The sequence below is a fragment of the Salvelinus alpinus genome, chromosome 16, assembly GCF_045679555.1.
Source record: "Salvelinus alpinus chromosome 16, SLU_Salpinus.1, whole genome shotgun sequence".
Classification (NCBI taxonomy): domain Eukaryota; kingdom Metazoa; phylum Chordata; class Actinopteri; order Salmoniformes; family Salmonidae; genus Salvelinus; species Salvelinus alpinus.
Genome location: NC_092101.1, coordinates 9805498 through 9822804, shown reverse-complemented (window position 1 = coordinate 9822804; position 17307 = coordinate 9805498). Strand labels below are relative to the sequence as shown.

Genomic DNA, 17307 nt, shown 5'->3' with positions numbered 1-17307 from the left:
GGTGAATCTGGCGATATTGCCAGGATGGTTGATTGAGTATATCGGCTAATAATTCCAAGGTCTCAATTATATTGGACTTTCAGGCAATTCAGTATTTGAATTAGCATTTTAGTAATTTAACTCCTGAATTTAATGAATGCTCCACAGTGATACAATACTAGACTCTCTTCTTGTTTCAGGCTGTGTGGACGCATCTTCTGCTACTACTGCAGTAACAACTTTGTGATGACCAAGCACAGTGGGAAGAAGGAGCGTTGCTGTAGGGAGTGTTACACCCAACATAGAGCCGTGGTGGAGAGGTTCACAGAGGCTGAGCTGAGTCCCTCCGACACCCAGCCGCCTGGAATTGGGCCTCACTCACTCCCCGAACCAGCCCCCTACAAACCTACTCCCAGGGTTACAGGTGAGATATAGATGGTCACACGTAGGCACACGCAAATACACGCACACACTCCTAGTATGCGCACTCAAAAACCCACAAATACATGGTCACGCACACACTTGCAAAGGCCTTTTTCAAACACTCAGTCGAAAGGGACACGTATTTAAGCAAACCCCCATTAGACAATTTGATTTGAAAAACACAATTTGTCACAATTACTCTGGCCTTCTTTCAAGGTTGGTGAAGTGGTTTTGTGTTGAATAGGGAAGTCGTAACAGGTACTGAAACGAGCATCCTCTGTACCCTGTGGAATAAGAACAGAAACCTTCTGGTATTCCTAACCATTCTAGTAGTATACTTCCATTATCTTGTTCTAAGCAAAAGGGCGAAGGGTGGTAGGTGCCACCTCAATTCAACTTTCTTAATCTCCCTTCTGCTTTACTGCTTTCATTAACAAACATGGCAAAAACCACAGCGGAGGTTGCTTGGCAAACATCTGCCTCGTTTTTGTCACATCATTTTACTGGGAAGGGAAAATGTACGGCTACTACATATTTCAAGAAATCTTTATATTCCTCAAAAGGTAAGTTCTGTTGTGGACGTTTTATAGAACAGCAAAGCCCAATGACGTGCGTCTTCATCACACATTTCAAATCTGACAGACGGGATAAGATAAGAAGTTCAAAGAGAGAGGCTAGTAAAAACATCGAGAGATACTATACGATTAGAAAAGTTAAAAATGATGTAAAACATCACAGCACAATAGAAAAATATATGGCCTATGGAAACCAAACGAGGGGGGTCTATGGTGATAGGTGGGATGGGCTGAGAGTGGCTGAGGGGGTGGGATTAAAGAGCTTATGTTTGGTAATGTGTTATTGTTATGTGACTGCTATATATAAAAGTACCATGTATGCAAAATGTCTATGTAAAATGTGTATGTAAAATGTATGTACAGTACCAGTCAAAAGTTTGGACACACCAATGGTTTTTCCTTATTTTTACTATTTTCTACATTGTAGAATAATAGTGAAGAAGACATCAAAACTAACACATATGGAATCATGTAGTAACTAAAAGAGTGTTAAACAAATCAAAATATAATTTAGATTTTAGTTTCTTCAAAGTAGCCACCCTTTGCCTTGATGACAGCTTTGCACACTCTTGGCATTTTCTCAACCAGCTTCACCTGGAATGCTTTTCCAACAGTCTTGAAGAAGTTCCCACATATGCTGAGCACGTGTTGGCTGCTTTTCCTTCACTCTGTGATCCAACTCATCCCAAACCATCTCAATTGGGTTGACGTCAGGTAATTGTGGTGGACAGGTCATCTGATGCAGCACTCCATCACTCTCCTTCTTGGTCAAATAGCCCTTACACAGCCTGGAGGTGTGTTTTGGGTCATTGTCCTGACGAAAACAAATGATAGTCCCAGTAAGAACAAACCAGATGGGATTGTGTATCGCTGCAGAATGCTGTGGTAGCCATGCTGGTTAAGTGTGCCTTGAATTCTAAATAAATCACAGACAGTGTCACCAGCAAAGCAACCCCACACTGTCAGACTTCCTCCATGCTTCACGGTGGGAACCACACATGCGGAGATCATCCGTTCGCCTACTCTGAGTCTCACAAAGACACGGCAGTTGAAACGAAAAATCTCAAATTTGGACTCATCAGACCAAAGGACAGATTTCCACCGGTCTAATGTCCATTGCTCGTGTTTCTTGGCCCAAGAAAGTCTCTTCTTATTGGTGTCCTTTAGTAGTGGTTTCTTTACTGCAATTCGACCATGAACGCTTGATTCACGCAGTCTACTCTGAACAGTTGATGTTGAGATGTGTCTGTTACTTGAACTCTGTGAAGCATTAATTTGGGCTGCAATTTCTGAGGCTGGTAACTCTAATGAACTTATCCTCTACAGCAGAGGTAATTGTGGGTCTTCCATTCCTGTGGTGGTTCTCATGAGAGCCAGTTTCATCATAGCGCTTGATTTTTTTTGCGACTGCACTTGAAGAAACGTTAAAAGTTCTTGAAATGTTCTATATTGACTGACCTTCATGTCTTAAAGTAATGGTGGAGTTTAATTTCTCTGCTTATTTGAGCTGTTCTTGCCATAATATAGACTTGGTCTTTTACCAAATAGGGCTATCTTCTTTATACCACCGCTACCTTGTCACAACACAACTGATTGGCTCAAACGCATTAAGAAGGAAAGGAATTCCTTAAATTAACTTTTAACATTGCACACCTGTTATTTGAAATGCATTCCAGGTGACTGCCTCATGAAGCTGGTTGAAAGAATGCCAAGAGTGTGCAAAGCTGTCATCAAGGCAAAGGGTTATTTTACACTTTTTTTGTTCGCTACGTGATTCCATAAGTGTTATTTCATAGTTTTGATGTCTTTGCTATTATTCTACAATGTAGAAAATAGTCCAAATAAAGAAAAACCCTGGAATGAGTAGGTGTGTCCAAACTTTTGACTGGTACTGTATATGTAGCAGAAAAGCTGCAAAAAATGTATGTATATATTTGTCCTCCGAAGGTGGATGGGGACTATTTATTTTTTTGTAAAAGAACATCAAGACAAAAGCCTTGGTGATCGCAATTTGCTGTACATGAAAACATAATGTGATCTCTATGGCCTTTCTATGTGTAAAACATGTATGACTGCCTGGGATAGAATGGGTATAGGTGTGACTTCCTGCTCCTGTTATGTCTTTAGGCAGCTCTTATAAAAGCTTTATTAGTGCATACATACAGGCTACAGTAAAGTGTTACAAGTACATGACTGGTTTGATCACCTGTTTCCTGTGCAGTGTCGGACCCCAGCGCCAAGACTGATGACGGGGCCTATGACATCATCACAGAGGAGGATGCGAACGGGATCTATGACAGCGACTCGCTGTCCCAAACCACAGGGGATTCACTGGAGGGGGAGCAGGACACACGGCCACCGGGGGCGCTAGACATGTGAGTGCAACCAGACATGGACAGATACCTAGCCAAATAAAAACACACACACACACGCATGCGCCGATACACAAACGTGGGTACACAGACACACACACACACAGCATTCCAAGTGCACAGTCGTGACAAACTCTGAGTAATGACAAGCTCTCTCTCAAATAGTCATGAAAATCTCTCGAAGACATGCACTCATTTCATGGCAAAAAGGTCAGTCCTTTTTAGGTCCTCCGGAGGAGGAGGACTCCGGGAATTCACTCCGGGTGAATTCCAATGGCATGCAGTGAACGTGCTTAGCTCGTACCACAGAATTCCCTCAAAGTAAGACTTTATTCACATTTTTCAATATTAAGAATTCCAAAGGTGTTGGCTTAACTTTTCGGGAAGAAACAACTAGGCTACACGTGGATGCCGTACAAGACATGCAGCACTCCAATGGATCCTGACGCTCTTGCAAGTATGATCAGAGTGATTGTCCGTGAGGAAATATCCTCCGCTGTCATCACCAAGCTGAGCCCAATCAACAACACACTAGTGAAACTTCAAACCACGCTCACCAATTGTGACTCAAAGGGAAAAAGATCTCAAGGTTTCAACTACCGCCCTACACACCTGGCTGGAAACGGCGGAGAAGAACTATGACACATTGCTAGTCGCAAATAAGCTGCTGGAGGAAAAGACACCACAGCAGGAAATGTAATTTGAGAATAATCGGATTGGATCATGGAATCCAAAGATGGTAAACCGACAGCCTATGTAAGCACAGAGCTACAGAAACAGCAAGCTACCTACAACCAGGTGGGAGGACTACTGCGCAAAACTAACCTGAGATACAGCGTGGTTCACCCGGTCGAAGCATCAACAACAAGAGCCATGCAAGCCTCGGAAGCAATGGAAGTCAAGCCAATGCTGGATTCCCTCCCCCGACCATAATCTACTCGGCCTCACAGGCTTTCTGCCCCCCCCCCCCCCCCTCCCCTTTCTGTATTATTTATTTAGCATTCAACTCCTGTCTGTCTTTGTGTGGGTGTTCAACCCACTTACTTTTTTACACCCACTTGACCCTCTTAGACGGGACCCACAAATAGAATGTCTCAGAGGGAGCTGAACAGTAATGAGCAAATTACTGTTCAAATTAGGATCTGTTGAATGGTTTATATTTGTCCCTTTTAAACAGTGACTGTACAAGCATGATTTGGTTTCACGTTTATGAGTTTTTATTTCACCGTTAATGATTTCATATGGTTTATTATCCCCACCCCTTTCTAGTCCAATAGAATGTATTTGGTATTTAGATTATGGGACAATATTAGAGGGAGCTCTGTGGATGGGCTATTTGTTCTTGTCATGCCAGTGCCCTGCAACTGGATGCATCGTTGTTGGAGTCTACAAGAAAGGGATGTTGTAAATATTCCGAATATAATACAGCTGCAATGTAATCATGAATATTCCCTTTTTGGTGGGAAGTGGAGGGAAAGGGGGAGGTTTATATGGGTTGCGACCTGGGGAGACTCCTGGGAAATGTATATATTATTTTACATATTCTATGCTGGTTACTGAATACACATCTATTTACTTTTCAAGTTATCAGGGCTTTCTTGGGGTTTACAGGGCATGAATGAAAAAAGAAAATGTACTACTTACAGTTGTTCTGATGTTATCAATAGGAAGTGGTAGACATTCCCATGTTCTAGGAAACTCATAAGAGTGATGGATGATATAAGCAAAATAGAAAACAACAACTTCAAGGTGGCTGCCTCCTCGACTGCTAGTAATGAAACAAAAGCAGTAAGGGACAGATCCCCCCCCTCATAGAATGAACAAAAAATAATGTTTACGACTACAAATAGCAATAACTGTAGCGACCCTGTGTTTATGAACGTGGATATCGACTTTGTCACTTCAGCATGCTTTGGTGGCACAGTCGATGCCACACAGGGCTACGGGCCAGAAGGTTGACTAAAATATGTTTTGGGTCACAAACCCTAATAAAAAGCATGAGCTGGTGCACATCCAGAGAACATTATTTAGTGTAGAGGTGCTGACTAACGGTGAATAAACTGTAAGCTGTAAGTCGCACACTTCATATATATAACCTCCCAGTCATTTATTGGGTAAAAAAACACCACCGTTTCGGCATGACTGTGCCTTCTTCAGGGTCATTTACATTTACATTTAAGTCATTTAGCAGACGCTCTTATCCAGAGCGACTTACAAGTTGGTCATTTCATGAATGCTTGAACTAGGTTATGTAGACAAACAGTACAATTAGTGCGACCAATGACAACAGTGAGGGTTGGGTGTGTCGTAATTGCTAGGTTGTGTCATGGTTCCTTCTGGCACCAGAGGGCGACAGAGAGGCCGTCCTAGAGACTTATTGGACTTATTCTTATTGTCTTATTTCATGATTGTGTCCCTGTTTTAAAAGAGGTGTGTTTTCTGTGGTCCTTTGCAGATGCTTGAATTGTTTATCGTGTGCGTCCCTTTCCTGAGTTTGAGACTTAGTGTTTGTTGTTCTTTCAAGTATACAGTGATCCTGCGGCTACCGTATATCAGTAAAGTATTATGTTTATCCTTAAGCACTGATTCCTCGTCTGGTCTCTTCTCTGCGCCTGGGTCCAACCTAACCACGTCACAGGTTGAGCAGAATGAATTGAGCAAAACTGTTAAGACAATAGCCCACAGTATATTGAATATATGATGCCATTGTTATCATAAGCATCAACATACATTACTGTTTCATTTAATTTCACCTATGGAATTACCTGGATTTCTGCATAAATTAGTGATAAAATTTGATCTGATCTTCATCAAAGTCACAACAATAGACAAGCACAGTCTGCTTAAACTAATAACACACAAACAAGTATACGTTTTCATGTCTTTATTGAACACACCGTGTAAATATTCACAGTGCAGGGTGGAAAAAGTATGTGAACCCTTGGATTTATTAACTGGTTGACCCTCCTTTGGCAGCAATAACCTCATGCACACATTTGGACCATTCCTCTTTACAAAACTGTTTCAGTTCAGAAATATTATTGGGATGTCTGGTGTGAACTGCTCTCTTGAGGTCAGGCCACAGCATCTCAATCCAGTGGAGGTCAGGACTCTGACTGGGCCACTCCAGAAGGCGTATTTTCTTTGTTGAAGCAATTCTGTTGTTGATTTACTTCTGTGTTTTCGGTCATTGTCCTGTTGCATCACCCAACTTCTGTTGAGCTTCAATTGGCAGACAGACAGCCTTACATTCTCCTGCAAAATGTCTTGATAAACTTGGGAATTCGTTTTTCCGTCGACGATAGAAAGCTGTCCAGGTCCTGAGGCAGCAAAGCAGCCCAAAACCATGATGCTCCCGCCACCATACTTTACAGTTGGGATGAGGTTTTGATGTTGGTGTGCTGTGCATTTTTTTCTCCACACATAGTGTTGTGTGTTCCTTGCAAACAACTCCACTTTAGTTTCATCTGTCCACATAATATTTTGCCAGTAGCACTGTGGAACATCCAGGTGCACTTTTGCAAACTTCAAACGTGCAGCGATGCATTTTTTGGACAGCAGTTCTTCCGTGGTGTCCTCCCATGAACACCATTCTTATTTAGTGTTTTACGTATCGTAGACTCGTCAACAGAGATGTTAGCATGTTCCATAGATTTCTGTAAGTCTTTAGCTGACACTCTCGGATTCTTCTTAACCTCATTGAGCAATCTGCACTGTGCTCTTCCAGTCATCTTTGCAGGACAGCCACTCCTAGGGAAAGTAGCAACAGTGCTGAACTTTCCATTTATAGACAATTTGTCTTACCGTGGACTGATGAACATTAAGGCTTTTAGAGATACTTTTGTAACCCTTTCCAGCTTCTTGTGAATAGCAAACTCAAATTGTGTGAGTGTTTTTAATAGGGCTGGGCAGCTCTAACCAACATCTCCAATCTCATCTCATTGATTGGACTCCAGGTTAGCTGACTCTTGACTCCAATTAGCTTTTGGAGAAGTCATTAGCCTAGGGATTCACATACTTTTTCCAACCTACACTGTGAATGTTTAAATTATCTATTCAATATAGACAAGAAAAAGACAATACTTTGTGTGTTATTAGTTTAAGCACACTGTGTTTGTCTATTGTTGTGACTTAGATGAATATCAGATCAAATGTTATGACCAGTTTATGCAGAAATACAGGTAATTCTAAAGGGTTCACATACATTTTCTTGCCACTATATTTAAATATTTCCAATTTCCTTTTTTTCCCTAACGTGTAATCTTTTGGTTCGACCATAATGCATAATAAGTGTAACAGTTTAACTTTAGACCGTCCCCTCGCCCCGACACGGGCGCGAACCAGGGACCCTCTGCAATTGGTCATAAGAATGGCCTGAGATCAAAGTCAATATTCAGACCACTAGGGGTCAGTGTTTTTAAACAGGATATCCTGTAGACCTCCCTCTGTAGTAGTAGTATCTCCATGTTACCTCCTCTCCCTGGTAGAGCAACATGCTCAATGCCTGTGTTTTTGAGGGAGGAGCTGGGATGGTTAGCTTCAACAAAGTGAGCTGCTACTGGATAGTCAATGTTCTGACACCTGATTGAGCTGCGGTGTTCAGCTATACGTTGTTTTAATTGTCTTTTCGTTTGTCTTACATAGGTTTTCCCACATGTACAGGTGATGAGATACATTACTCCCTTTGTCTTGCATGAGATGATACCCCTAGCAGGGATTTTTCGACCTGTGTGTGGATGTCTGAAGAAGGATGTTTCTGTAGTGCTATTGCACTGGGCGCATGAGCCTCGTTTGTAGTTCCCATTTGCAATGGGTGTCAAGAGTGTCTGCGTGGGCTCAGGGGGAGGGTCAGATCTCACCAAGCTATCCCTAATATTGCGACCACACTTAGACCACCAGTGGGGGCTCCTTGAAGAGGTGTGCGGACACTTGTGTCTCCGAACACTTGGTGTACTTAGTGCAAAACACTGTTGCATTGTTTTTCTTCTTTGGTTTAGTTTTTAGCAATTCCTCTCTTGGTTTTTGAGATATTTTCATCATTGCAGTATTAAGAGTTTTGCCCTTGTAGCCTCTCATTTTGAATGTATCTGTCATTTTCTTAGCATTGCTGTCAAAATCTTACTGGTGGCCACAGATTAGTTTAACCCTGCATAACTGGCTATTTGACCATTCTTGAGGGGAAAGGGATGCATACTATCTACACGTAGCAGGGTATTGCGGTCTGTGGGCTTTGTGTATAAGTCTGTGTGTAATGCATCATTCTCTTTGATGATCAATAAGTCCAGGTAAAAAAATAAATCTCTCATCAGTCTGCATGGGATATTTGAGATATTCAGAGCAATCGTTTAGCAGAGTTTGGAATTAATTTAGTTCCTGCTGACTTCCTTCCCAGAGCACAAAGACATCATCTATGCATCTCTTCCATGGGATGATTTTAGAAAGTAGTGGGTGTGTCTCTGTTTTGTAAATGAGTGCTTCCTCAAATTGTCCCACGTGCAGGATCGCATAGTTGGGTGCAAAAGGGCTACTCCCCGAATTTGAAGGAAAAAGTCTGACTCAAAGATGAAGTAGTTATTGGATAATACCAGTTCAGCGAGTTGCAAGATGCAATCATTGGATGGAGCAAGGGTAGGGTCTCTCTGCTGAAGGAAGTGTTACAGTGCCCGTTTGTGATAGTGATAGAAGTTTGTGATAGAAGTCACCTTTAGATAGTTGTCGGCGACATTCATTCACATAGTCACATGTGTTTTGTATACAAATTCCTCCTCCTTTGTCACATTTTGTTATGATAATCGAAGGATCTGATTGTAAGTCCTTAAGAGTCATTCTCTCGTCTCGACTCAGGTGATCATCGGATTTGTGTTTCTGTTTGTCTTTCAGTAGGTCACCTACATCATTTTCAACAATCCTACAGAAGGTTTCTATGGATGCATTGCATTTGGGGGGAGGTATGAAGGAGCTTTTTGCTCTAAATGTGGTTCTCTCAGAGTTCTTAGATACCTCAATTTGGTTGAGGGCTCCATCTCCTGCTTGACTCACGGAAGGGCATGTAAGTCTATTGATTAACATTGTCGACCTACAGTGGCAAGAAAAAATATATGTGGACCCTTTGGAAATACCTGGATTTCTGCATAAATTGGTCATAAACTTTGGTCTTATCTTCATCTAGGTCACAACAATAGTCAAACACAGTCTGCTTAAACTAATAACACACAACAACTATACATTTTCATGTCTTTTTTGAACACACCGTGTAAAAATGCACAGTGCAGGGTGGAAAAGTATGTGAACCCTTGGATTTATTAACTGGTTGACCCTCCTTTGGCAGCAATAACCTCAACGGTCAGGAGGAATTTTGGACCATTCCTCTTTACAAAACTGTTTCATTTCAGCAATATTCTTGGGATGTCTGGTGTGAACTGCTCTCGAGGTCTTGCCTTCTTCTGAAACTCGGCAGTTTATTCTTGTTCTGAGAAATGAAGGTTATTCCATGCGAGAAATTGCCAAGAAACTGAGGATCTCGTACAACGCTGTGTACTACTCCCTTCACAGAACAGCGCAAACTGGCTCTAACCAGAATAGAAAGAGGAGGTCGAGTGCACAACTGAGCAAGAGGACAAGTACATTGGAGTGTCTAGTTTGAGAAACAGACGCCTCACAAGTCCTCAACTGGCAGCTTCATTAAATAGTACCCGCAAAACACCAGTCTCAACGTCAACGGTGAAGAGGCGACTCCGGGATGCTGGCCTTCTAGGCAGAGTTACAAAGAAAAAGCCATATCTCAGACTGGCCAATAAATATAAAAGATGGGCAAAAGAACACAGACACTGGAAGATTAGAAAAAAGTGTTATGGACAGACAAATCTAAGTTTGAGGTGTTCGGATCACAAAGAAGAACATTTGTGAGACCCAGAAAAAATGTGAAGAGTGCTTGACGCCATCTGTCAAGCATGGTGGAGGCAATGTGATGGTCTGGGGGTGCTTTGGTGGTGGTAAAGTGGGTGATTTGTACAGGGTAAAAGGGATCTTGAAGAAGGAAGGCTATCACTCCATTTTGCAATGCCATGCCACATACCCTGTGGACGGCACTTAATTGGAGCCAATTTCCCCCTACAACAGGACAATGACCCAAAGCACAGCTCCAAACTATGCAAGAACTATTTAGGGAAGAAACAGTCAACTGGTATTCCGTCGATAATGGCGTGGCCAGCACAGTCACTGGATCTAAACCCTATTGAGCTGTTGTGGGAGCAGCTTGACCATATGGTACGTAAGAAGTGCCCATCAAGCCAATCCAACTTGTGGGAGGTGCATCAGGAAGCATGGGCTGAAATCTATTCAGATTACCTCAACAAATTGACAACTAGAATGCCAAAGGTCTGCAAGGCTGTAATTGCTGCAAATGGAGGATTATTTGACGAAAGCAAAGTTTTAAGGACACAATTATTATTTCAATTAAACATCATTATTTATAACCTTGTCAACGTCTTGACTATATTTCCTAGTCATTTTGAAACTCATTTCATGTATGTTTTCATGGAAAACAAGGACATTTCTAAGTGACCCCAAACTTCTGAACGGTAGTGTATATACACACCAAGATTGTTTGAAGTGACCAGGATTGCACAATAAAGTCGGGGACTTATGTCCACGGTGGGCCCTATTTTCTACATATTACATATAGAATTACTTAGATGCAGACACATTACAGAGATAGAGACAAAAAAAGCTCAACCTCCAGATGAGTATGAGGGAGTTTAAGTACAATTCTTACAAGCTTGTTTGGCTGGTAGCTTATTATTTAGATGTTTGGGGCTGCTGGTGAACCATGATGTGCAGGCGTAATCAAAGTGACAGTGGACTAGCACACTTGTCAGAGTCTTTAGGGTGTCCATAGCTAGGTTTCCATTCAATTTACTGGACATTTGAGAAATGTCATGGACATCCATATGCATTCAGATGCAACCTGGCACGGCCAGCGCCATCAATAAACAAGGGATGTTGGCCAAATGAGGGGGTTTAGGCTACTTTCCTAAAACAAAGGCCTATAGGCTTAGATGTCCACTGTATGACATTCATATTTTAATACAGTTGAAGTCGGAAGTTTACATACACCTTACCCAAATACATTTAAACTAAGTTTTTCACAATTCCTGACCTTTAATCCGAGTAAAAATTCCCTGTCTTAGGTCAGTTAGTATCCCCACTTTATTTTAAGAATGTGAAATGTCAGAATAATAGTAGAGAGAATGATTTATTTCAGCTTTTATTTCTTTCATCACCAATGGGTCAGAAGTTTTATATACACTCAATTAGTATTTGGTAGCATTGCCTTTAAATTGTTTAACTTAGGTCAAACGTTTCGGGTAGCCTTCCACAAGCTTCCCACAATAAGTTGGGAGAATTTTGGCCCATTCCTCCTGACAGAGCTGGTGTAACCGAGTCAGGTTTGTAGGCCTCCTCTACACACTTTTTCAGTTCTGCCCACACATTTTCTATAGGATAGAGGTCAGGGCTTTGTGATGGCCACTCCAATACCTTGACTGTGTTGTCCTTAAGCCATTTTTCCACAGTTTTGGAAATATGCTTGGGGTCATTGTCCATTTGGAAAACCCATTTGCGACCAAGCTTTAACTTCCTGGCTGATGTCTTGAAATGTTGCTTCAATATATCCACATACTTTTCCTGCCTCATGATGCCATCTATTTTGTGAAGTGCACCAGTCCCTCCTGCAGCAAAGCACCCCCACAACATGATGCTGCCACCCCTGTGCTTAACGGTTGGGATGTTGTTCTTCGACTTCCAAGTGTAACCGATGTGAAATGGCTAGCTAGTTAGCGGAGTGCGTGCTAATAGCGTTTCAATCGGTGACGTCACTCACTCTGAGACCTTGAAATAGTTGTTCCCCTTGCTTTGCAAGAGCTGCGGCTTTTGTGGAGCGATGGGTATCGATGCTTCGTGGGTGTCAGTTGTTGATGTGTGCAGAGGGTCCCTGGTTCGAGCCCAGGTATGGGCGAGGAGAGGGACGGAAGCTATACTGTTACACAAGCATACCCCTTTTTCCTCCAAACACAAAGATGGTTATTATAGCCAAACAGTTCCATTTTTGTTTCATCAGACCAGAGGACATTTCTCTAAAATGTACGATCTTTGTCCCCATGTGCAGTTGCAAACCGTAGTCTGGCTTTTATATGGCGGTTTTGGAGCAGTGGCTTCTTCCTTGCTGAGTGGCTTTTCAGGTTAGGTCAATATAGGACTCATTTTACTGTAGATGTAGATACTTTTGTACCCGTTTCCTCCAGCATCTTCACAAGGTCCTTTGCTGTTGTTCTGGAATTGATTTGCACTTTTCGCACCAAAGTACGTTCATCTCTAGGAGACAGAACGCATCTCCTTCCTGAGGTTTATCAAGGCTACGTGGTCCCATGGTGTTTATACATGCGTACTACTGTTTGTACAGATGAACGGGGTACCTTCAGGCGTTTGGAAATTGCTCCCAAGGATGAACCAGACTTGTGGAGGTCTGCAATTATTCTTCTGAGGTCTTGGCTGATTTCTTTTGATTTTCCCATGATGTCAAGCAAAGAGGCACTGAGTTTGAAGATAGGTCTTGAAATACATCCACAGGTACACCTCCAATTGACTCAAATTATGTCAATTAGCCTATCAGAAGCTTCTAAAGCCATGACATAATTTTCTGGAGTTTTTCAAGCTGTTTAAAGGCACAGTGAACTTAGTGTATGTAAACTTCTGACCCACTGCAATTGTGATACAGTGAATTACAAGTGAAATAATCTGTCTGTAAACAATTGTTGGAAAAATGACTTGTGTCATGCCCAAAGTAGATGTCCTAATCGACTTGCAGAATCTATAGTTTGTTAAGAAATGTGTGGAGTGGTTGAAAAACGAGTTTTAATGTATCCAACCTAAGTGTATGTAAACTTCCGACTTCAACTGTATATGATCAACCTCACTGGATCATCTTTGCTCCCACTTTAAGCAATGTCCAATCTCAAGCTAGAATTGGAGATACCAACTATGACCCTTTTTAAATATCTAGGCTTTGACATTATTCCCTCTAGATAAAATTTTGTAGAGGAACTACAAACAAGTCACTGCTGCAATTACAGACCTGAAAAACATGTATAATTTACCTGGTTCGTCGTTCTTTTTTATTTGCATTTACAAACCACTATTCACACTTACGGAGTCCCATGGGGTCAACCACTCCCCCCACTTACAAAATTGGTACTATAGGTAGCAAGAACACAAGTTGAGGCTTTGTATCCAATCTATATATATTTTTTTAACTACTAGAAACCCTCCATAAACCAATGGGAATAATTACGGTATGCAACATAAGTCTTAGCCATCAACAAAATACAGACTAGAAAAGAGTCTGAAATAATATCCCAATGTCCTCCCAAAAAATTTATTATAAATGAATACACTATAAATTAATTCACAGATTCAATTTGACTCTGCAAAAACGCTGCCAATTTAACTCAGAATGATGACATTTGGCACACATGCTCAGGGATATGAGTCTAGCTAACCTATGGTTCAGTTTGGCTGCACGGGAGCGCTGTTGGACAGGGAAAATCATTCACGCACGCTTATTGGCTCATAGCGGCAATAATTGTTTGTGTTTGAAGATGTACATCTATATTTGCTATATACCAACATTTTTGAAAGTAGTCAATGTCATTAAAAAAAATCCAAAACACATTGAAAGAGTATTGCTTGATCTGTTTGATTTTGAGTTTTGATAATTTGCAAGTGTGGTAAGGAGTACAGAAATAGCTCATCCAAGGGCAATATTTCCAATTTGGCCTGGTGGCAGTGGGCCCACAGCTTGAACCCCGGCATTGCTGCTTGCAGCTATATTTTATTTTTGATTTTGTTTGGTGTTTTGTCTTTTATGCATGTTTTTACTTTCTACCTTATTTTGATTCTTTCTCTATGTACCTTTTGAATATTATTGCCTGTGTGATCTGAACCCCTCACAAGAAAAAAAAACACAAAAAAGTTGGTCGCAAACAAAAGTTCGGTTTGACCTTCACACACTCTGCTGCCTTCCATTTGTGAACACCCGCTGCTGAAATGATTGTGATTGGAAGTCATAAGCAGACCAAGGAGAAATCCCGGAGTTAACAGTGGGAAAGAAAATGACCGTAAATGTAGGCATCCAGAGGTGTGATTTAACACGTCCAGGTTGGGGAGGGTGGTGAGTTTTTTTCCAGGTTTACTATACAATGTCTTCCATCCTAGCTAAATTTCCTCATCTGCTTGCATGCGCCTCCCCTATATCAAGGTGTTTTGGTACATCTGTTATGCACTCTGCTTTTCCGCGCGCTAACTACCACACACTTCAATATAGTCTACCAGTCTGTCTAGCCTGCCCTCTATCCACCATTCATAGTGCCTGTAGTGGTAGGTGGATCATTTGTCCAGATTTGCAATATGCTAACTAGCAATCATACCACACATAATCAATCAAAGCTGGACCAATTTTCAATATAAGCGGAGATGCCATGGTGCGTCATTGCGTATGAAAGACCAGTGAAGACTTGAGACACGCAGCTCAAAAAGCTGCCCTTTTGGTCTTGTTTGGGGACAATACAATTATCCTACATAGGCTAGCCTACAACACCACATTGTAATGAATAATTGCGTTATTGTTTTTAAGGGAGTTAAACATTCTACTGAAGGCTGTAAACTGCAACTGTCATTTGAGCAACGGCACAAAAGCCTTGTGATTTGAATATTTCATGCCATTCATTCCATTTGGACCAATTGTGGGTCTACTCTCGACAGTTCATAAGGTATAGAAAGACACAGTAGCAGCCCAGCCTGTCGTATAATAATGTGGCCAAATATGCTCCCAGCAGGCCTAGTTATTCAGGAACGCTTAACACCTGCTCTGCCTCCTCTCTGATCCGAGTGGCTAGTCCTCGTGTGCCTAGAACCCAAAACGCTTCAATATAGCATAAATATTTGTCATTTAACTTTTAGAATGTATTTCCTTTTATGTGTGGCATAAACACAACCAGTCACAATGTTTTAATCTGATTAGGCTACTTCATAAATCTCCTGTAGGCAACCTGGGCGCGTTCGTCCGGAATATAATCCAGCATCCAAACTGTGCAGATTGATGGTGTTGAAATTGCAAACCGTGATGTTGAAGCGCCCAAAGTCGGTATGCTTTGCTTATTAGTTGTGGTGCATTGGCACAGAAACCTGATGGTGGATCATTTGTTGCAAATATTTGAAATGTTTATATATAGCATCAAATTGGCAAACGTCTTCAAACACAGGGTCACTACAGTTATTGCTATTTGCACTGATGTAGTGGTAAAAGAATAGGTGGGCAAACTGATCGCCGGTCACAGTGAAAAAGTTACGTTCCCTATACATTTTTCCCTAAAAGGCAGATAAACTGTCATGCAGTTTTACCCTCCAATACGCCACCGGTTATTTGTGGTCGTAAACATTACGACCACAGTATGGTTTGGTTCGGCCCTAAAGTCTCAATTAGCCAATAGACACAGTAGATGTGTGGTTATGAGAAGCTATGTGGTAAATCAATACTGTCTTTTGTCATGTGACCCACGGCCTGCAGAGGCACAGGAGACACGACCCCAGATGGCTCAGAAGAGAATGTGCCCACTCTGCAGGACGCAGAGATCGCCCTTCTCAAGTCTGGAGAAGTCACGTGAGTCTAGAACTTTGCACGCACACACACATGCATACCCACACACACACGTTGCAGACCTTTCACTGAACGCGAATAACACATCAACAACTAACATTTCTGATGTCAATAATAGCACTACGATTCCAGCTTCCTCTGCCAGTACTTCATTTTTCCATTACAGTCAATTTCAGGACTGGACTGAATCCCGGGCAAGACTGGCAGTGTATTGTGTGAGAGAACTCAAGTTGAAATCTCAGTCAAATCAAATGACTACTCTTCCTCTGATATGTGAAGATGGAGCCGGAGGGGATGGCTGCCGTTTTATTGGCTCTTAACCAACCATGTTATTTTGTTTGTTTTTCTGCGTTGTTCGTAACTTGTTTTGTACATAATGTTGCTGCTATCGTCTCTTCTGACCGAAAACAGCTTCTGGATATCAGAACAGCAATTACTCATCTAGAAGAGTTTTTATTTAATGAGTCGGATGGGAAGGATATACTCCAAACACCTGAACAGGCCCTCATCCCCGTCATTCACTGGAGAAGGAAACAGAGATTTCGCAGAAAGAGATCAGGGTGACTTGTGAGGATCAGGCGACGAGTGGCTAATCTGCCTTTGCCCTCCGTACTGCAAGCTAACGTGCAATTGCTGGAAAAATAAATGGGACGAACTGAAAGCATGTATATCCTACCAACGGGAAATTACAAACTGTAATATCTTATGTTTCACAGAGTCGTGGCTGAACGACGACATTAATAACATACAGCTGGCGCGTTATACACTATCGGCAGGATAGAACAGCAGCCTCTGTTAAGACACGGGGCGGGGGGCATATTTGTAAACAACAGCTGGTGCATGATATCTAAGGAAATCTTGAGATTTTACGTGCCTGATGTACAGTGGGGAGAACAAGTATTTGATACACTGACAATGTTGCAGGTTTTCCTACTTACAAAGCATGTAGAGGTCTGTAATTTTTATCATAGGTACACTTCAACTGTGAGAGAATGAATCTAAAACAAAAATCCAGAAAATCACATTGTATGATTTTTAATTAATTAATTTGCATTTTATTGCATGACATAAGTATTTGATACATCAGAAAAGCAGAACTGAATATTTGGTACAGAAACCTTAGTTTGCAATTACAGAGATCATACGTTTCCTGTAGTTCTTGACCAGGTTTGCACACACTGCAGCAGGGATTTTGGCCCACTCCTCCATACAGACCTTCTCCAGATCCTTCAGGTTTCGGGGCTGT

General features: G+C 41.7%; 1 protein-coding gene across 2 annotated transcripts in view; it reads left to right on the top strand.

Annotated features, from left to right (window-relative positions):
- LOC139540759 (FYVE and coiled-coil domain-containing protein 1-like) overlaps nucleotides 1-17307 on the top strand; it is a 49015-nt gene that overhangs the window by 21047 nt on the left and 10661 nt on the right. For both annotated transcript variants that reach the window (XM_071344695.1, XM_071344694.1), the window contains exons 13-15: nucleotides 180-403; nucleotides 3199-3352; nucleotides 15972-16064. In XM_071344695.1, the coding sequence (XP_071200796.1) occupies nucleotides 180-403; nucleotides 3199-3352; nucleotides 15972-16064 (471 nt within the window). The remainder of the gene's footprint in view (nucleotides 1-179; nucleotides 404-3198; nucleotides 3353-15971; nucleotides 16065-17307) is intronic.